The 21,324-nt window shown below is 44.2% G+C and overlaps 1 protein-coding gene across 4 annotated transcripts; it reads left to right on the forward strand.

Moving 5' to 3' along the window:
• Window positions 1-168: 168 nt before the first annotated feature.
• On the forward strand, window positions 169-20,756 carry Madm (MLF1-adaptor molecule). 4 transcript variants are annotated; one of them, XM_089552067.1, is made up of 14 exons: window positions 175-257; window positions 362-519; window positions 2,552-2,674; window positions 3,590-3,781; window positions 7,000-7,040; window positions 7,234-7,328; window positions 8,550-8,642; window positions 9,434-9,492; window positions 10,614-10,715; window positions 11,230-11,362; window positions 14,619-14,778; window positions 15,607-15,793; window positions 17,133-17,252; window positions 18,587-20,756. In XM_089552067.1, exons 2-14 carry the CDS (start codon window positions 388-390, stop codon window positions 18,692-18,694), a joined length of 1,545 nt encoding a protein of 514 aa, XP_089408193.1. In that variant the 5' UTR covers window positions 175-257; window positions 362-387; the 3' UTR covers window positions 18,695-20,756. The 4 variants fall into 4 exon arrangements, with proteins under 4 accessions (XP_089408192.1, XP_089408194.1, XP_089408196.1 ...); XM_089552066.1 differs by having other exon boundaries at window positions 169-519; XM_089552068.1 differs by having other exon boundaries at window positions 169-519; window positions 8,550-8,633.
• Window positions 20,757-21,324: the final 568 nt, after the last annotated feature.

The raw sequence follows: 21,324 nt of genomic DNA on the forward strand, positions 1-21,324 counted from the left end.
TGTAAAATTTTATGCTCACTCGCTTTTTTAGTTGTTCGAAGTGAATGAAATAAAATAATAACGTGAGCCAAACACTTTCAAATTATTTTCGTTCACACCGTCTCGGTGATTTCTAGCGGCTTATATAAAGGGGGGTCGTGCTTAGCTCTTACCACTCACCACCATTGAAATAGTCCTACGCACGCTCCGACCACACCGACCAGACGGAAAGCTGTTTTTTAATGGCGTGTGGACGTGCTTTGCGATACGACTGCTGTGTTGGTATCCTCGCTGTCCGAGTTGTTTCCCTCGTCGAGTGTGGTCTGTAATTGTTGTTAGTGGTAAAAGGCCTTTTTGTTTCGATGTGTTCCGCATGATACAGCTTCCACGAAGCCTTCTGCTGCGGCGATGGGCGACACGAAAGACGGCAAGATTCCTCAGGAATCCAACGAGCAGCGTGGGAGCGGCGACGACTCGGAAGACGAAAGCGAGGTCCTAGAAGAGAGTCCCTGCGGCCGATGGCTCAAACGGAGAGAAGAGGTAATGCCATCAATACCCCTACGCGGCTCCACGTTCACCGTGCGGTGACCGGCTTTAAACTTACTTCTCGTTAGCGAAGAAAAAACTGGGTCGTGCATAGGGCATCACTAAAACGGAGCGGCTTTTGACAAATCGTTCTCGAGCCTATTCTTGGCGACTCAACAACGTGCTTCCTTCCTATCTGTGCCATCTGATGGGCAGTGAGATTTGTCGAGCAGTGTCCAGAAAGGGGGTGCCCGTGTACTTGGGAGTCAACATCCTGAGAACAACGCCCCAGACGGTTGTGCCTGTACTTGTTTGCGTGTTTTTCTTTGTGCGAATTGTCGGCGCACGTCAGGGGTGTCGACGACGGTCGCTCTCCCATCTCCCCCTGCGTTGTCTGTCGAGCTCGTTAATGATTTGCAAACAATTATCGCGGAGCGCAGCGCGACACGGTTTGAGGCAGGTGCGCTTGGGAATTGGTGTTGGCAGTAGAGTGCTGTTTCTTCTGCTTTTGAGCGATAATGCTTCCTCGGTGTAGTGTGCGGTTTCAGATATCGTCTTCACGAAAGGCGGTTTAGCAAGGGCGAATGTATTGGCTGCGTCGCCTGCCCTTGTGGTGACGTACGGCGTGTTTGGCACTGAAGCCGTAGTGTGCACGTTTCGACGAAAGCGAGAACTAAACAAAGAAACGGGTCTGCGCACGACAGTTTGGCAGAGTCTACATGCCCACGTTGGTTTCAACCTGGTACTTATTATTGGTTTGTCTGCCATCTGTCACCAAACGCGTACTGTCTGGTGTGTGACATGCCTCACGCTGTCACACCACACGTTGCCGTCCTTGCTGCGGTTGACACATGTGCGGTGGTCTTTAATACTTCTTATGCCGATTTCTTTTTACTGCGTTGCAACAACGTGAGCGACCACTTGTTAAATGCCATCGGTGCTGTACAAGTGTGATTTTGTCGACTTTGTTATACAGTGAGCGGTATGCATGTCATGGCATGTTAGTCAGAGCCTCTAGTCAGGCCTGAATTTATTTACTCTAGTGACGTCATCTGTGTTACGTTGCATGGATATTGAAGTTGAAAAAAAAAAATGGATCAAACAAGTTAGTCCAACCAATTTCAGGAGTAAAATATGTAAAAAAAAATGTACTGTGCACTGCACATTGCTGTTAGACATCCAATTTGCTGCTGTAGTCACCCCTTGTGCAACTAGGGTTACCAGGCAGCTACTTCATCTTTACCAGCTGCATGACTCAAGTTGTTCAAAGTATCACTGATTGCAGTAATCTGAGGGATCCAAGAAAATGTTTTGCAGCTGGTGTGACCATGCTGTTGATAAGAGCTATCATTTAACATTATCACTTTGTGGTCAGCACACATTCTGTTAGGCCTTTCTTCCCCCTCCCACTTTTTTAAAAATTTTATTCTTCTTGCTATTCACTGCACTGGTGATTACAAGGGAATGTTGTTTCTTTTTAAGGAGTGTAGACACTTAACTTAAGTTGCATGTTTTCTTTTCTATAACGATGCATAAGACGTTACAATACATAAATCCCCACGTGGTATTTGCCTATGACCGCTAAATAATTTTTAATTCAATTTCTTCCCGCATACTCTTTCAGTTTTAACTACTGAATGATGGCTGTGACGTCTTAAGGTCAGTATAGGTCATGTGAGTCATGAAAAAACTGCAGTATAATCTTTTTCCTCAATCATTGTCATATGGCTTTCAAAGCAGGCTGGCTTTGCCATTTTAGTGAATTAAAATGACAAAGGAGTGATCATATCGCAGTTTTTCTGTGCCTCGATTGACCTATACTGACCTTTGACATTACAGTTGTCGTTCAATTGTTGAGACCGAAACAGCATAAAGGAGAAATTTGATTACAAATTATTTAGCGGTCATAGAGGAATACCACGGGGTGATTCCATATACTAATTTTAAACATGTCATTTCAAAGAAGAAAAAATGCAAGTGAAAGTTTTGTGCCTATAGTACTTTGAATCATGAATTCTTTTTAAGCTCTAGTCTGCTCGCTTTTCAGGTTCAGCAGCGGGACATTCCAGGCATTGACGCTGCCTACCTTGCAATGGACACGGAAGAGGGAGTGGAGGTTGTGTGGAATGAAGTCAAGTTTTCTGAAAGGAAAAATTTCAAGGCCAAAGAGGTATGGGGATGCATGGAAATGACTGCATGCTCCTGTGTACATCAATGCAGCTACTGCTGAAAAACATATCGCGCAAAAAAAGAAAGAAAACAAGAGAAATGGTGGACAGGAGTGACACAATTTGAACATATTTTGAGGAAGTTTTAGCTTAGGTCTGACTGGTTCTTCTGTTTGATTTTCTATGTGAAGAAATAGTTGCTGCTCTCATTAAGTCGATTGTTTTCTGAGCTAGATAAAGTTTGTTGCATCGAAAATAAGCTCAACTTTAGCGACTGATGGAAACAGAAAAATTCAGATTAAGACAGTCAAGTTTCGTGCAAGTTGCCGAGAATCACAGGTTTAAAAGCCTTGAGGCTTCATTCTTCCAGGTGTGCTGATGTGTACTGAAAATGGATGCGAAATGTCAGCACATTAACACTGTTGAAACTGTCATGGCATCTCAGGCTTGATTGGGTGTTGCGCTAGGGCTTTATTGCGTAAGCAATACTGCGCCAGGTTTCGAGCCGTCGAGTAGCTTCGGGCGGTGGCCGAGGTCAAACAGATGGAGCGCCGTTGCCATAGCAACCATTTCAGCCGTGCTCCATCAGGCGGCAGGACCGTCGCTGCGCCGTTGCCGCTGCCGCGCACTCTCGACGCATGTCTCTGAATGTGGAGAGAGGAAGCGGGAGGGAAACGAGGAATAAATATGCGCTTTCGCCTCGGACAAAACAGTGGCTGCTTGCTTACGCAACTTGCCCGGTTTAACCAGAGCTAAACTTTAGCTATTTCAAATGTCTTTTGAGAGTTCTTGCATGGCAGGCATAGAAAACTTCATCCAGAGTACAATTCCATGCAGATTCCTCCCGATTCTGTCAGATTTTATCCAGAGTACTTCGTCCAGGTAACCACTTTTGAATGCGTTTGCTTGCATTGCAGGAGAAAATACGCGAGGTATTTGACAGCCTAGCTCAACTCGAGCACCCCAACATAGTCAAGATCCACAAGTACTGGATGGACAAGGACTCAGAGAAACCGCGAGTAATATTCATCACCGAGTACATGTCCAGTGGGTCTCTCAAGCAGTTCCTAAAGAAAACAAAACGCAATGTCATCAAGCTTCCCCTGCAGGTACGAACTTTGCTAACACATTTTTGTGCTGTGCTTTTGTGTCTGCCTTGAGGCGGCAGATTTGGCGTGTATCTGAAGGGGTGCCTGAAAAAGGCAGTAGAAGCGAAATATTTATAGTGAGGTTCGAGTGGTCTGTGTCACAGTATATAAATGGAAGCCCTCCATTTGACTGGTTTGTTTTAAGGGGACGTTGAATGCGTGGGATTAATGGCAAGAAAGTTTTGCGTGCAGATCTATTTCAGAGTCGAGCATTGGCGTAACAGTTAGATCTTCTTGCATTTTGATGTTTCTGCTGCCCTTCTCAGCGCGCTCTTCTTTGATAATGATTTTCTCTTTTCTGCCTTCCTTTCACAGTGGAGTGTGGGAATTATATTTAGCAAACCTTTCATTTCAAAGAAATTGGTTCCAAATTGTTCTTTGCATTCAGTTCTTTGCAGAGAATTGCATAACATCTTTTCTTTAAGAGAGTAGTCTGGCATGTAGCAGGTCAGTGATTGATGTTATGTGGCCTTCGGTTCGCATTTGAGAGAAAAAAAAAAAGCCATATCTCCGTTATTGTACCTGAACATGTCCGTCTTGTACAAATTGCAGAAAGCCTTGTTCATCCCAGACGTGTTGCACTAGTATCTGCTGGGATTTGAGTGGCCCACAAGTTTTGACGTTGCGTTACCTTGCACTTCACTGATGAGATGAAGCAGGAAAGAATGTCCTTTGTGCTGACGTGATATAACTGATGTAATACTGTGTTGTACTGCTGCCCTCTCTATGCTGACATGCCATTCATTTACAGTTCCTACGTAAGGATTTGTGTCGAGAATGCCTCTGTATTTGTAAAGTCTTGTTTCGTCAACAGTGTGGTGTGTTCGAAGACAAATCAGACCTTGCTCTGTGTTTTTTAATGTATCTTTATATTTTTGTGTTTTTATAATATTTATTTACTTTATGCTGTACAGAGAAAGTACTACAGTATAGTGTGATCGTCAGAATATCTATGCTGTTTTTTACTTTTCTCGCGGAGTGCATTGTGCTCCTAAGAAAACTTTATTCTTTTGTGACGTTCCTAGTTACAGTACGGGTTTCATGGGCACTACTGTGAACTACTCACGTGGTGTTATATTAGGTCGCATGTCATATTTGACACTCGGTCATGTTGCCTTAACTAGCGACCGTAGTCATTAACTAAGCTAGGATAACTAGCTTGAGCTTCAGAACAAGCCCATTATGGGCTTCATGATGGCATCACCGGTAGAAATGAGAGTACTAGCAATGACTTCATTGAAGGTATTTTTCTCATAGCCATTTATGTTTAACGCTGCTTAAATGGCGGTGGTCTGAGAACCTTAAGCTCTACACTATGGAAACAAATGGATTCATATGAAATTATTAGTGTTATTTTGACTGGTAAATTATTGATGGGCATTTTCGCAGTACCCTGCCATGCTGCATACTGTGAAGAAATTTTAACATTTTTCTCGCTGTTTTTTTGTCTTAATTCCTTCAAAGGGTCGTTGCCTCAAAGTTTTTAGAACGAAGCTTCTCATTGTGCCTGAAGTAAAGTACGAGTTCAGAAGAACTTCTTGTTGGGCGAGTTGGTGCATTGCTTTGAAGGAACCAAGTTGCGCTATAAAAAAGACAGCCGCAGGAAAAAGCCAAGGAGACAGACAGAGCGCAATCAACTGAGTTTATTTGTGTGAAAGTGCCTTATATAGTCAGAATCACAGCAAAAGAACAAGAGGTTCGAGATTACGAGATTACCATGAGTGAGATTACCATGAGATTACCAAAGTACGAGATTATCCATGAGTGGGAATTTTCCTCTTATGCCTTATTGGCTACTTCTGAAGCTAATGTCATTCCTGTTTACTTCAATAACTTTTTTTTTTTATAATTTTTAGTGTAGGATTGGTATTGGTGACCGAAAAATATAATACGTTAGTGGATTAACAAGTTACAAATTGTCGTGTCGCCATGCTGTTATGTCGAACCTGCATTCCTGTAATGCAAGAGTTTGTCATATTGTCTCAGACAGGAAAGGCAGGACTTAAAAATCGTAAATCTTTTTATTTTGCTGTTTCACTAGCCAGGCATGTTCCAGGGCTCATCTAAGAAACAGCAATAGCAGCCGGTTATCTTCAGAGGCCTTTATTTTATCTGAATTGTGCATTAGTTTTTTTGTAAAGTTTAATGAGGACGGGCTTCAAAAGGTGGGATCGGAATGCTTCAAAGCAGGTAAGCTTGTTTGCGTTAAACATGAAAAACCTGTAAGCATGGTAAGAAGGCTTACGTTATTGCACTGTGGCATCTACTGGTACCTGTATTGGTGAGTGTAACTTTTAGACTGATTTCAATAATTTATTTTGTGTGGGACACTTAAGAATAATTTTTCTAGAACTGTCCAGATAGTATGTCATTTCTTCTGCTGGTTTCATGGAGTACAGGTGTAATGTGTTTGTTTCTGAATTATTTTTTTAGAGGCATTGGTGTAATGCATTCGTAAGCCTTGAAAAGTGTTAAGCCCTCCTGCGGCAACAAGCAAAAAGGAAGTCTGGGTTGTTAAGAGTGATTAAATTAATCTAGTGGGAGCTCATTTCAGAACTTCTCCTGGGAGTTTGTCTTGCAGTGCCCTTAGAAATTGTCGTTAAGTCCTCTCTTTGATCATTTAACGCTAACACACTTTAAGCGTGAGCTCTCCAGTTCGTCCTTGAATGAAGCCATGCTAGATATACTGATAGCTTTGGGTTCTTTATTCATGTTGATCGCAAACCAGCTTGCTGTCTTTGCTGCCGTAAGGACTGACCACACTTCACTTGCCGGCCTTGGACAGTTTTAAACAACCGGAGTAGAATTTTTATATCAACGTCTAGAGTTTTCAGAAATTGAAGCAAAGCATTCTAGAGCTCATCAGCCCTCTTTAGGCTGGTTTGCTTGCAGCTAGCTCTAGTGTAACATCTTCAGTTTCACATCTTGAATCTGCTTACAGTTTGGGGCAGCATTACCTGAGGCATTCTTGCTTGTACTGTATTTGTGAATTATTTTAGGTTTTTTTTACTTACCTGAAAATGCTAATGCTCATTCTGTTGACCGACACAAAAAGTGTGCTGTCCAGTCTCCTCAAGAGTTGTTTTTTTTCTTCGCCACTTGTGTTCGCCGCCGCCGTGTGTTGCAAGTGTGTCTCCTGTCGTCGGCACGCGTCATCACCTTTGCAATTTTTGTTTTAGGCATGGAAGAGATGGTGCAACCAGATTCTCTCCGCCCTAAGGTGTGGTCCCAGCATTTGATGTCTTAAAAAAAAAAAAAACGCGCGGCCGGACTGTTGCTCGGCCCGCTGACCGTTGCCTGTCTTATTGGCCGACGGGTCGTGCCTCGCGTTCCTTTGCGGGCCGCTCCGAAGGCGCTGTGGTGAGAGCCCCTTTTGCACCTCACCGGCGGCCCCTCTCCCTCTCTCTCGACAGTTACCTCCACTCTTGTTCACCGCCCATCTTGCACGGAAACATGACCTGCGACACCATTTTCATCCAGCACAATGGCCTTATCAAGATTGGATCAGGTTTGCTGGAGCCTACCTATTTGTTTTTCGTGGCTTTTTTTTCATCCGTGAGATGCTTGGTGATGGCAGTCCGCATGGTTTCGGAGCAAGTTTTTAATGAAGCTGAAGCTAAGTGTGCAGCGGAGCTCTAGTTCTGTTTATCTTTGACTGTGAAATTTTTTCCCCCGTAAGATGTTCCTTGTTGCATTTGTCAATTTAGCTTCCTGCAGATTAGAAGTGAAACACGATAGGTCGTTGACCCTCGGAGCAGTACTACTGCAGAAGCTCCAATAGGTGTGTAAAGGTGATATAAGAGGTAGCACCCCTTCCGTTGGCTTGAGCATTTCGTGCTGACAGCCATTTCTCACGATAAGATAAGCTAATCTTTGTTCACATTATTGCAAGCATATGAAAGGCGTACTCCTTGAGGAGGGTTACAGAAAGCATGTTTCAAAAGGAGCGGAGGACAACTTTAGCAAAATTAGTGAACAAACTCTTAGGCAAAAGTTACATGTAACAAATGCCAGCCAATGGCGCTGTGGGTATGATGATAAATAAATAAATAAATAAATAAATAAATAAATGTGCTCATACAAGACTAGAACAAAAGAGTAATCCTGGAACATTGGGTAACTGAGATACATTGTGATATTTTATTGATATGTGCTTGGGCAGGTCAGATTCTGTAATGCTCTTGAAGAAAAAAAGCTGCTTGTCGTACATCACGTTATTTATTGCCCAAGGCCCAGAGTTGCCTATTGCCTGGAGTTTGGAGTAGGCTCTTAAGCATTCATAGGAATGTCTGGTTTTTAGTTAGTGGATTTAAGGTTTTATTATTAGTGTTGCAGTGTGCGTGCTTCAGGGGTGGGTCTGAAAGCTGTGCACTAGCTTGGGAGTGCCTAGGATACAACAGACAAAGGAAAATTATGCAGATAGCATGAATGTTTAGAACAACTTAGTGCAATAGTCAGGACGAAGGACAGACACAGAATGTTCGTCATGTGTTGTACTGGGAATAAGTGTTTTTTTTAGTTCAATAAAAAAACAAGGAAAGGTGTTCCTTAATTCCATGAGCTATGATTTTAAGGGGGATGTGGCAAGAAATGATGACTAGGTTGTTTCTAAAGCAGGACGAAAGCGTTTGTTTAGGCATCACATCACTGTTTCCTTTGCTAGCGACTGGAAGCGTTGTGCATCGGCCAAGCTGCCGTTTACCAACTCATTCTGTGTTCTCTGTTCCAGTGGCACCTGATGCAATCAACCACCACGTTAAAACGTTTCGGGAAAACATCAAGAATGTGCATTTTGTGGCACCCGAGTATGGAAGTAAGTTGAGTACGTGTCTGGCACTGTGCCGCTTTCTATCTTTCTCCCTCTTTTGTCTTTCCACTCTTGTCCATTTGTGACTTGCATTTGGAACCTCGCACATTTTTCACCTTCTTTCTCTGCTTGTTCCGTCTTCTCACTCTTTTCCAACTCCTTGTCATTCTTGGGGGCAGGGGGGGTATTATAATAATGCCTGATGGGTTTTCTAGTGCTGTTCTACACAGTTGTTTCAAACCACCAATTACAGTTGAGTTCAATAGAAAGGGGAAGTCTGGCAAACATGGCATCTTACTAGAGCAGGGTCGATATTTGGAGTGTTGCTGTTCCTTGAGTTATGATGTATGACATTAGTGCTCTGGCTAGCTCATATGTGACTGTCACCTCACTGTGAGCAATTTCATAGGAATCATCAAAACACAGGGTGGAGTCTGAAATTGTGCAAACAAGTGCTGAACGCACGCGCAGTTTTGCTCGATTGTGTCGTCTCTGCTTGTGCAGAACTTGCACTTTAGGTAGAAAAAAAAAACTAAACGAATGGAGACACATTTTTATGAGTGGATATGGGTCATGCTCATGTGGCGGGATTGTTTAATGGGGAGCTGTGCAAGTGTAGCTGACTGCTGTTTAGTTCAAACACTGAATTCATTGACTTCAACGACATTTTAAATTGCTCATGTTGTGTGAGCACAATTTCAAAGTGCCTTGTTCTGAGGCAGCTGAGTAGACTGACTACGTTTTCGTGTCTGCTTTAGTTTTGTGTTGGCCTTTCTTTTTAACCGTTCATGGTGTTTCTTTTTTAGCTGCCTCTGTCGTAACACCTGCTGCCGACATCTACTCATTTGGGATGTGCGCCCTCGAGGTGAGTGTTGCTCCAGAATCGCTCAGCCACGCGAGTAGTTCAGCATTGGTGCTCCCTTGACTGTAGTGTATGCCGAGCTCTAAATGAATAGCTGCTGCAGCTGTGTTAGCACAGAAAAGTTGCCGGTGTTTTCTGCATAGTTTACGATTTCTGGCCATTAATGAGTGGAAGTTTGCTGTGGAAAAAAAAAAGACACAAAGAAAAAGTTGTACACCTCATCAGCATGGGGCGGTGGACCAGCTAGGAAGACAGTTTCAGTCGGTAGGTGCATTTCTCAGGGTGTCCACCCCACAGAGGTAGGCAAGCCATGCGTAGGTATACTTGCACCTATCCGTGAGTCTGTGGCTTGGGGTGTGGCCTTTTACTCACTTCAACTAGTAGTGAGATAAAGCTGTGACAGTTGATTAGCAAGGTAAACAAAAGTGCAGCATTAGCTGCTGAGGGGAGTTCACACTGTGGGAAAACTGCCCAAATGTAAAGGTGGGCATATAGCGCATGGCCTGAGTCTATATTCTGTGTGCGTACTGTTTGTTCCACCTTACTAAATGTAAACATATCTATGCAATGATGCACCAAGATACTGGTGTTAATAACCAACTTTTAAAGTGAGCAAAGGGGCAGCATATTCTAGTAGCATCTCCGATAAAGGAGACCAGTGTGGTGTGAATCGGTGCACTATTTTATCTTTTGTAATTGCTTCAGTGCACATTAGGTTCCAATACATTGCGGGGTCTCTACGCACCGTATTGGTTGCGGACAGTTCCGGTTCAAGGTTATCGAAAATTCCATTTGAAAAGGACAGGCAGGGGTGTCTTCTTGGGCGCAGGGGTTCTCAACACTCGGCAACTATTTGTTGGCTTTTCAAGGCCAGTCAGAAGAAGTGCAGCATTTATCTTTCTTTTTTTATTTCATTTTTTGGCTTCTTCTTCTTCTATTGCGCTTGAGCTTGAAGCTCTGCCTAGCCTTTACAAAAAAGTGTAGCGGGCTGTTTGAGGGCTTCTGCCACGATGTGGTAAGTCCGCTTTTCTCGTCCTTTCATTTTCATGTGCGTATGCCATATCCTTTCGAGACCCAGTAGCATGCATGTCGCAGTTACAACTGTTCGCTCTTTCTCCTACTAGATGGCAGCTCTGGAGATTCCGGGAAATGGTGATTCGGGCACGCAAATCACTGAGGAGGTCGTCAACAAGACAATCGAGTCTTTAGAAAATCCTCAGCAAAAGGTAAGCTTTCTTTATTCCTTTTATCTATAAGGCATGCTAGTCTGCTAGGCAAGATATTATGACATTTACTTTAAGTAATGCTTGTCATCTGACAGCACTGGCTGTCTCTGACGCTTAGAACGATTTGCTGAGGAAACTATCCAATATGTTCAGGAGAAACTCCCAGTGTGGAGATTTCTTATAAGGGAGGGATTACTCATTAGTGTTCACGCAAGTACAGCCATATGTCTGCAAGGGAAAGTGATACCACGTGTAATAACTTCTGTCTGGCTTTTGATATCGCTTCTGTAGCTTGTTGTGCTTGGCGCATGATGGCCTTAGGTGCCTATGTGCCATTAAACCCAGCACAACACACAAAACTCTGTAGCTCGCGTGGCTGTGCTCAGGCAGATGCCGATGAGTAATTACTACCCTTAATATAAATGCATCCGTTGGCATCATAAAAAGGATGCTGTACTTTTGAAAACCAGGATGACACACAAGTGAGGATTGCTCGGTTCTTTCCTTTCTTCAGGATTTTATCCGCAAGTGCCTGCGGAAAAACCCCCAGGAGAGGCCGACGGCCAGAGAGCTCCTCTTTCACCCAGTCATCTTCGAGGTTCACTCGTTGCAGGTCCTAGCAGCACACGTCATTGTTCAAAGTGCCTGTGAGTCTGCCACCCTCTGCGAGGGTCTTCCATCTGTTGCACAAGTTATTGCAGTGTGGCCTCTGTTTTTGAAAAAGCACTCATTTTGTTCTGTAACAAACTACATTGCTTTAGTATTAGCAGTCTGGCACTGGATTGGGGCCAACAATTTTCAGGGAAAGCAAAAGGAGGGAGTCGTGTGGGTCACTGCTGGTAGTTCATTGGAATTATGGGTTCTTAAAGTAGCGTAGAGGTCGAATTGCCTGTGAGAAACAGCACATTCGTTATGCAACTTATTGTATGAATGTCTTATTTTGTTTTCTTGAAAATGTCATGCCACCGCTGAAGAGAATTGTTGCACATTGTCGTGGTCATGCACATGAATTGCAAGTGAGGTCATTCCTGGTTATTGCAATGCTTTGACAGTGAATGGTCAGAAAACAGCCCCGCCGCGGTGGCTCAGTGGTTACGGCGCTTGGCTGCTGATCCGAAAGACGCGGGTTCGATCCTGGTTGCAGCGGCTGAATTTCTTGAAGGCGAAATTCTAGAGGCACGTGTGCTGTGCGATGTCAGTGCACTTTAAAGAACCCCAGGTGGTCGAAATTTCCGGAGCCCTCCACTACGGCGTCTCTCATAACCTCAGTCGCTTTGGGACATACCCCAATAAACCAACCAGAAAACAGCTCTTAAGTTATTCACAAATGATTGTGACCATAAACAGCTGATGGCGCAAGCTTTTTAAATCGCTAGCTAGTTTCCACAAGGTTTGTCATACTTGCTAGCAGAGTTCCATGTAATATAGAAAGTCCATGTTGCAACACCTCTTTGGCTAAAAAGAGAGGTTCGAACACATCACTGTCTGTTTTTTTATTGTTTAGCTACAGAAACGGCGATGAGAAAGCAGTGTAAGAAGGCTAGTGCTGCAGTTAATTGCGTTGAGTTCCAGGCTTAGTAATGAGGAGTGCATGAATGCATAGTTGCAAAACCGTGGTTGGCCCACCTTTATATGTTATACGTATGTTTCTGTCAAGTATTTGCTAGGCCTGCATGAAGTTTTTTTTTGGGTTGTTAGAAGGGAATGTTAATTTTTTCGAATAGTTTCAAAGCGAATATTTCAGATACTGACACATAAAAAGAATTGAACAGCGCAGTAGGAACTTTCAAGATCTTAGTTTTACAACAGGCAAGGCCATCTAATGAAAAAAAAAAAATTCAGGGGGGCACTTTGTTGACCTAAAGTGCAGTGAGGCGAAAGCCTTAAGCACAGTGTTGCTGCTTGTGTCACTGATGCGTTGTTAATGTGTTAGGCGCCCCTAAGAAGGGAGTCCATAGAACCTTGCTCCTTGGTAAATTGGTTTTTGAGGAAAGGAAATGTATGTCTGCATATCTGGGTGGACACCTAAACCTTGCCGCATATCTGGGTGGACACCTAAACCTTGCAGAAACCAGAAGGGAGGAAGATGGGAATGAACGAACAAAGCCATGTATTGACTAGACACTCCTTTGTTCATTTCAACCTGTCCAGCTGGCATGGCCGAGTGGTTAGGGTACTAGTCTTTCACTCCCACTCTTGGATTCCCGAACTCCGACCAATTTCCTACTCGGTTTTATTTATTTATCTGGCCTGACTAGAAGGGTTAATTAGGCTAATTAAGCAATTAACTAAACTCAGTCCTACTTACTTGGAGCATCACTATACGATCCCTTTAATTGGTTGCATGGTTACAAGCCAAAGTACAATTGGCCCCGTTTGAAATTCGCGAACTGTGATGTCACGACCTTTTCGACTAATTGAAAAGCATGACATTTCTGTCAACTCCTGCTTACAGCGATGAGGCATTAAAGGCTTCCGCCTTAAAAAACAGTCCATTGAAGCTTTGTCGCACTTATTGAAGCTGTGTTGACTGCCTCCAAAAAATTAGTGATCTGATCATTCCAGTGGAGGAATGCACCTCTTTCGATTTTGAGAAAAGGAAAAGTGCATAGCTAGTTCACCCTGTTGGTGGACACCTCAAGTGCTTTGGTAACTTTCTATTAGTGGAGTGCTTGAGGTGTCCACCAGCAAAGTGAACTAGCTATGGGCCTTTCCTTTTCTCAAGGTGTTACGCTGTGTTTTGAGAAAAGGAAAGGTGCATAGCTAGTTCACTTGGTTGGACACCTCTAAAAGCTTGGTAACAGTGTTTTAGTCCTTGAGGTGTCCAAAGTGAACTAGCTATGCACTTTTCCTTTTCTGTAGCCTTGGTGGACGAAACTGTGATGGACAATAGGAGTTGAAAATGTAGCCATGTTCAGGAAGTGTCCAATAGACTAGGGGCTTTGGCAATGTGTGGCGATGCCATCGTGAAGGAGGTACCCTAAATGGAAACCACATGACTCAAGCGTAGCAGGAGTGTCGTTTGCGTGAGACAAACATTAATTTGCGATTTCGAATGCCAATGTTCGAATGTCGAATACTTTAATATTAGACCGAATGTTCAAAATTATCGAATATTAGCATAGGCTTAGTATTTAAGCATGCATGATGAAAAGTACCATAAAAGTACCATAAAGCATACCGCTGGATGCTGCTGACGCCGCTAGAGTCAAGATAACGTGACTGCATAGAACACCGTCGCCGCCATGCAGAAAGAGGAGGAAAGGGTCCCCCCCCGTTCTTGTGTGGCGGATAGGGTGCTCTTCAGTTGCCGACGCGCCGGTTATTTCACGTAGGCCCCGGCACGTCGACGAATACGTGACCACCTTCCCACGGCTAGACCTGGTTCTTAGTGCTGCGGAAGCGAGGGTATCATATTGTTTGTGTCGGCATCGGTGGCGTTGTCCCTGAAACCAACTCCGCAGCTGGGGTTGACTCACTATCGAAAAGGTGAAACAGCTTATTTGCTGCGCTCAAATTTCGCATTAGGAAGTAACGTAATCGTCGGTAATTTTTTTTAGTGAGATGACCCGAAAGATGCAGGTTCGATCCCGGCCGCGGCGGTTGAATTTTTATGTAGGCGAAATTCTAGAGGCCTGTGTATTGTGCGGTGTCAGTGCACGTTAATGAACCCCAGGTGGTCGAAACTCCGGAGCCCTTCACTACGGCGTCCCTCATAGCCTGAGTTGCTTTGGGACGTTAAACCCCAATAAACCATAAACCACAACCTGGTGTGTCAGTTTGGCATTCAGATGGCATCCCGTGAAGAGAAGAGGTGCCACTCCACGGCTTTTTATTGCTTTTGGACGCCCTGCATAGGCGTTATTCAGTGTGGGTTTAAGTCGAGCTGTCGTTCACTTCCAGCCTATCATCCAGACCAGCTGACGGACGAAGCAGTGCTTTCGAGGTACAGCCAGGCGGACGTAGTGGCCGAGATCTCTCACCGGGACGGCCGCGTTGGCGTTGAGCTGCGGAAGAACGAGGTGCCCAAGCTGGAGCTGGAGAAACTGCTCGAAGATGTTAGGTGCGTCAGGTAACCATTTTGAAGGCCGTTTGGGCAGAGTGTCCATAGTGCATTCTCTGATGAGAATTCAGTTCATGGACATTTGGTTACTTTTTCGTTGGAGCTTGAAAAAAATTAGTCAACAGCAGCTTGGTTGCGTTAGTTAATATCAACTCTTGTAACGCCTCCCTGACTAGTGTTCAACTGCACAAAGTGGTCAATTGGTTGATGGAAGTATGCGCAGCAACGGTTTCTTTGTAAAGATGAAAACTTTGAGCATTCTTTAGAAAAAAAAAAGCTGCTCTTTTAAAGAATGTTGCACACTGGTGACAGTGGGAGAATTGACTGTTACTGCTGTGCATGATTCCTTAAGGTGTAGATTTCTTTTGGGGTGTTTCGTGTGTTTGTGGGAACTTATTTATCCTGATCGCGCTCTTGATTTGCTATGGTGTATCATGGTACACAGGATGACATTTTTGCATTTCTTTTAAAATGAATTTTTACATGCTGAAAAAAATCTACCAGGTCCTATCTTGTTCATTTTAAAGAAAGTCTGCTAAAATTGGCACGAATGAAAGCAGAAATGGCAAAAGTTTTCAGTATCAGCCTTCAAAATTTTTGTACTGCAGCATTAAAATTTTCAGCATCTGAGAAAAGAAGCTTTTCTTTTCATTGACCTTCGTTGTACTTTCTTGCTTCATTGTCTGGAATGTGCTTTCAGTAAGAACAGGCCATTGTGTACATCAGATTATTTCAGAGCTTAGATGCCGTAAGATCATGTTCACTACTGCCGATACCGTGCTCCCCCTCTTCAAGTGTGCTGCTCGTTTACTTTCCTTGGCTGCCCAGGAATGGCATCTACCCTCTGACGGCGTTCGTCATGTCACACCAGCCAATCGTGAGGCCGCGGGCGTCGTCACCAGAGGTGTCTGAGTCTGTCCAGTCTGCATCGCCGGAGCCGTTTGACGCCGAGACGCGCCGCATCATAAACATGATGTGCAACATCAAGCAGCAAGAGGAATCTCAGAACTTCGTGGTGAGTCTCGATTCCTCGATTTTTTATTTTTTTTCCTTTCACTAGATGAATCCATTATTCAAGTTCATAATCATTAATTGGCTTCTTTCTTTCATTGGCATTTGCAGAGGGTGAGAAGAGGTTCAGCACTACTGAAATACACAAATAATTTTTTATTGAGAACACTTATAATTTAATACGAAGCTTATTTGCTTTCACTCTTAGCTTTGTGGACAGATACTACGTACCGTATTTACTCGAATCTAGGCCGGCCACGATTCTAAGCCGAGACCCGAAAGTTGAAGGCCACAGAAAAAAAAAAAAAACTTACCTCGATTGTAGGCCGGCCGAAAAAACAACTGCGAACAAGAGCTACAGCACGCAAACGACATTTATTGCCAGGAACCCACTCAGGCTGATCCCGGGCTGGCGTTTGGGCGAGGAGACATATGCAACGCCAGCCCGGGATCAGCCGCCGAATTCCCGCCCGGCTTAAAGATTTGACGACTGCTCTGCAGCGAGTATAACTTTCCGATTGAAGGCGGCACTATAATGGCACCGCCTGTTTGGTGCCATGGTGTTGGTGATAGAAACCACGCACGAAAACTTCACTGCTGTGAATGTGCTCACGCCACCGCACGAGAACAGAACAAGGCCAAAATGGCAGCCAGTGCTCATGTGTGCTGCTTTGATCAGTATCGGCTACGGATAGAAACGGCTACGGATAGCAACGGCTACAGTGCTGTCTTTCATTGGCGTTTTGTGGGGGCGCCACCTGCGTGCTACATTTATTCGTATTTTACGAATACGAAACCTCGAAACGAAATCCTCGAATCTAAGCCGACATAAGAGTTCTACATCTCGTTTTTTTTGAAAAAACTATCGGCCTAGATTCGAATAAATACGGTAGTTAGTCAGCACTGAATTATATTTCTAAGCATTTTTGTTAGCATATATAATCAGGAGAATGGCCTTGTGTCCCTTCAAGCTATAGGGCTGAATTCTGTGTTGACGGCCATTGGGATTGTGTGCGATGAGCAAAAGGCAACTCATAAGCTTTTTTTTTTTTATCTGCTATTTTCTCGGGAATTTTAAGCCGAGCCCAGTGAGCCAGAACCCATTTCACAGATTGACTTTACGTTTTTGCTACATCATAACGGCTTTTTTGTAAAGTGTTCTGGTGGCAAAAGAAAATTCTTTTTGGTGGTAAAGAAAAGACTCACCTAGGTCACTCTTGAAAAGTTACTCGAAGAGCTCAAGACAGTGAGTACAATTTTCTCTGATGTTGGTTATACAAAACAGCTTTTGTTTGACCTGGTGGTGCTGCAGTAAATGCCAGGTGCGGCCTTTGTTATCACAGATGACACTGCTGCTGCGAATGGATGACAAGATGAATCGGCAGCTGACGTGCGAGCTCTCCATAAAGGACACTCCCTCTGTGCTGGCTACGGAGCTCGTTCACTATGGCTTCATCAACAAGGTAAATGTGTTCCACATCCTTGTAGCTGGCTTCCTCCTTATTCCTTCCCACACGTGATGAAGGAGGGAGGGAAAGGATGCGCTGATGTAGAATGTCACTGCTGTGGCTGCAGAAAGCAGTCGCAGGCTCGAAAGGCTGTCGTGAACGCAGTGTACAGTACGGTCCACTGTTAAAGGGAACATCTGATCTCGTGGTTCCCGCGCTTCGCGAAGTGCTGCCGCCCAGAATGTATGAGAATTGACGGCACAACATGCATGCACAGTAAGCATGGCGGCTGGTCTTCCCGCGCATCCGCCTGATCCCGTCCATTCTCGCCGCATCTAGGCAACAGGGCTTCGCGAAGCGCGGAGGCCACGCGATCGCATGTTCCCTTTAACAGTGGACCGTACTGTACATGTTGCGGCACATGTGCGCTTGTGCGCTGTTTTCACTATGGCTTCTTTAATCCTACACAATCCCTTGTGCGCTGTTTTCACGATGGCTGCTTTAATCCTACTCAGTCTTGGTCTAATGAAATCTAGAAATTGAGTCTTCTTAAGCTGCAGGTGCCTAGAAAAAGGAAGATGATGGAAACAGCCCAACCCGTGCAGCCGCGTCTCCTTGTGCCATCTGCCGGGGCATAGCTTAGTTTTGTTTTCGCGCCCTCGGTTGTCCGGGCTCATGTCACCGCGGGAATATGAAACTGCCACGCCAGCCACAGCAAAATTTCATTCCGCCTATAAGCATGCATGGCATGGGAACAGTGCATTGGAAACCACCGAAAGCCGTGGTGGTCAAGTGCCGATGGAACATGGAATCCTGCGTTGGCCGGCATGCCGTAGCTGTTCCGTGCACGCTTAGAATAAGCTGTCAAAATGCCGGCCCCGGGTGAAGCAGTACTGCAAGGCAACATTTGCAGCATACCAGGCAAGGATGCTGCTGCAGTTAAATGTGAAAGCAGAGTTTGTATTGCATGGGTTTCAAGAGAGCTACATCACTTCGTCTTGTGAAAATGTAGCTGCTGGGAAAACATAGCTCCTGGGTTCTGCTGCATTATTTACTGAGAATGCAAGAAGTGTAGTCTTCCCTGCAATAACGTGGAGCACATGCTCAAAAACTATCAACACTGGAGGTTACCATTACCGTAAGATGGATGTAAATAAACAGGGCGTATTGACTCATAATTTTTTAATGGTGCTACCGATTAGCTGAGGAGGTTGATCAGTGAGTGATCACACTTAACGTTTTTTTTTTGCCCCACAGCTGTCACGAAGCGATCGCAGTTAGATGTGCAACCTTTGCGACCTTCCACATGTGAAGATGCAAATGGGTCTTTGTTACTTCACACTGTGCAGGATGACAGAAACATGGTGGAGGTTCTGATCCAGGACACGCTAAGTCGGAGCCACATTCCGGGCATTCCCAGTCCAGGAGCCCCGCCAGTCTCCATCGGTGCTGCGTGACCTCCCTTCCAGAGGCCGTCTTGTCTTTTAGCCACAGCACCATCTAGAGTGGACTCTGCGGATGATGACATAGGGGGTTGTGTGTGTGTGTGCGCGTGCGTGTTCCCGTGTGTGGACGGGTGTGTGCTTGTCCGAGGAACTGCTGGTTTTTCTACGTTTGGTCACGCATGGATTGACAATGGGTTGCACGTGCACTGGCATCGGCGACGGCGTCGACTGCTCCCAGTTCCCTTGCGAGAGAGGGACTCTTCTGCCGTCACCGAGGTCAAAGTCCAAGACTGTTCTTCATGCTAGTTGTGGCTGGCTTTATTACTTTTCCCCATTTTTTTTTTTGCTTTCTTGGCTCTGGAAGGAGCAAGCCGGGGCCAAGCAGTCATGTTCTGTTCAGAAGTTTGTATATGCAGGGTGGGAAGCGGTGTGCACTTGTCGAGCGTAGTGTAGGAGGTGTGAAACACACGAAGCTAGGCCAGACTGGTGTTCTCGCAGGAACTTCCACTAGTCCTGTTTATTGCCTGCTGCGTTTCATGGAAAGCAACGCACCGTGACTCAATTTTGGTGCCAGGACATCTGTGTATGTTGGTGCATGCGCAATAGCCGAAAACTGCGTTTGTTTGCGAAAGTTGCTCCGAGCACACCTTTTCTAGCTTGCTTATGACGATTGTCCGCATTGTGTGGTCGGCAAACAATGTGGGATCTTTGTTAGGAGCAAAATAGAATGGGAACACCACTTCTTTTGCTTGACATCTTTGTTTCGCCGCATGAATTTTGCGTACAAGATGCTTTGCAGGCTAACAGAACGCTGTTTTTGGTCTTTCGTTGTGAGAACCTGCGTACTTGTGCTTTTTTTGTTTCTCGCTGTGCGTTAAAGCTATCCATTTAGCACAGACGTGGTCCTTCACATTTCGCCAGATCTGTGGGCTCGAATTGCTCGACAAGGTACTTTTCATTTTATCGTGCCTGCAACCATGCGAAGGTCATCAGGATAGCAGGATGTAGAACTGTCATCTGCTGTTTTGCGTGACAGAACCCAGGGGTCTTGCATGTGTCGAATGATTGAGCATGCATTCCCTTTTCCTTTTTACAATGCCGTTTGTACGAAAAGTTAAAAGAAGGCCGTTTTTTCCCTTTCTGTCTATCCCCCAAATTTTTCTCTGTTCAAGTCAGTTGCCATTTCCTTTTATGTGTCACTTTTGGACCATAGCAATTTAGCCTTTGTTCTGCTTCGAGGTGGTATTGACTGTCACTCCAAAAAAACAAGGGGCAGTATTTTTGTGGAACGCTTGAAACTTGCTTTTGAGTCTGTCCCGTTTGACTGGTGCAAAAAATGGAACAGGATTCAAATTTGGCTTGTACTGTGTTACGAAAACGAGTGGTGAGCGTAGAGCTGAAATACTAATGCAGTTGGAAGTCAATTACATTTACTGATTGATTATTTATAAATTTGATTTTAAGTTGTCTGCAGCTGCCTATATCTGGGGCTAGGCTAAAAATTGGGAATCTTGTGTATATATATTAACTAAAAATATGAGAATGTCGGTCCTAGCGCTTTGATGTCAAGGGCATATGTCGAAATGCAAATTTTTGTACTTTCTTTGACAAGCCACCGCCTTGTTGCACTAAAGAAAAAAAAATTCAAAATTTACGTATGCTAGAAGTCTGTAACCTTGATGCGGCTGCTTTCCTGTAAGGGCAAAGTTTTGTGGAATGAAAATAATGCTTTTTCACCGTCAACCACAGGTATTGCCATATCTTGCAATCTATATATGTGTATCGATCTAATCGATTTGGTATGTTTTGTTTGTTTATTTACCTCTATGATCAAAGGTGGCAGGCTTTCTTTGGGCAAGTTTAGCGAAGTTCATAAATAATTTAAAGATATTGAGATGAAGTCTCAACATGCAGGCTTTATATTAAATGGCACATTACTCGGATTTTTCTGGCCTGGTTTTTAAAGTTTGTCATTTTAATTTTACTTTAATCAGTTAATGAGTCTTTTTGTGTTGTTCTTCTGTGAATAGAGTTTGTGTGGCATTTGTCTTTAAGAATAAAACTTAAGCCTTCACATTTTTGTTGTGTGCTTAATCTTGATTTGCCATGGTCTTGTGGTGCTTGCAGTATGTTACTGCTGATAGACAACAAAGAAATGCTGTTTGCTAGTGGATGAATTTGCATTGGTTGTCTGAATACACAAAAATTATTAACTACATAGGCTGCATAAAATTGTTTAAACTTTAAACTAGTGACACTGAGTAAATTGCTGTGGATTAATTTCAGGGTCCTTTTTAAACAGACCTTGAAGTGGTGGTCTAATGTGTTAAATTAGTGAAGTATTTCTCAGCACTTGAGTAAATTTTGAGAACTCTACATAGGACTTGCAGATAGGCTGGGCCGTGTGTTGTCGCCAATAATTCTTGTAGTTTTTTCAAACATTCGACAACTAGCGTTTTTTTTCTAACAATGCTTGCATATTCAATTCTTCAAACTTAATTGCATGCTAAGGCGAGCAACAGTTCCACATCTTCCACCCAGTATTGTTGCCTTTTCTCCGGAGAGTGAAATCTGTCTTTGCAAGTATTCTGACCCACAATGAGCATCCGTAGCTGTATTGCGATGTACCAGACTGATACATG

Source organism: Amblyomma mixtum, chromosome 7, assembly GCF_055824585.1.
Source record: "Amblyomma mixtum isolate Tamu chromosome 7, ASM5582458v1, whole genome shotgun sequence".
NCBI lineage: Eukaryota > Metazoa > Arthropoda > Arachnida > Ixodida > Ixodidae > Amblyomma > Amblyomma mixtum.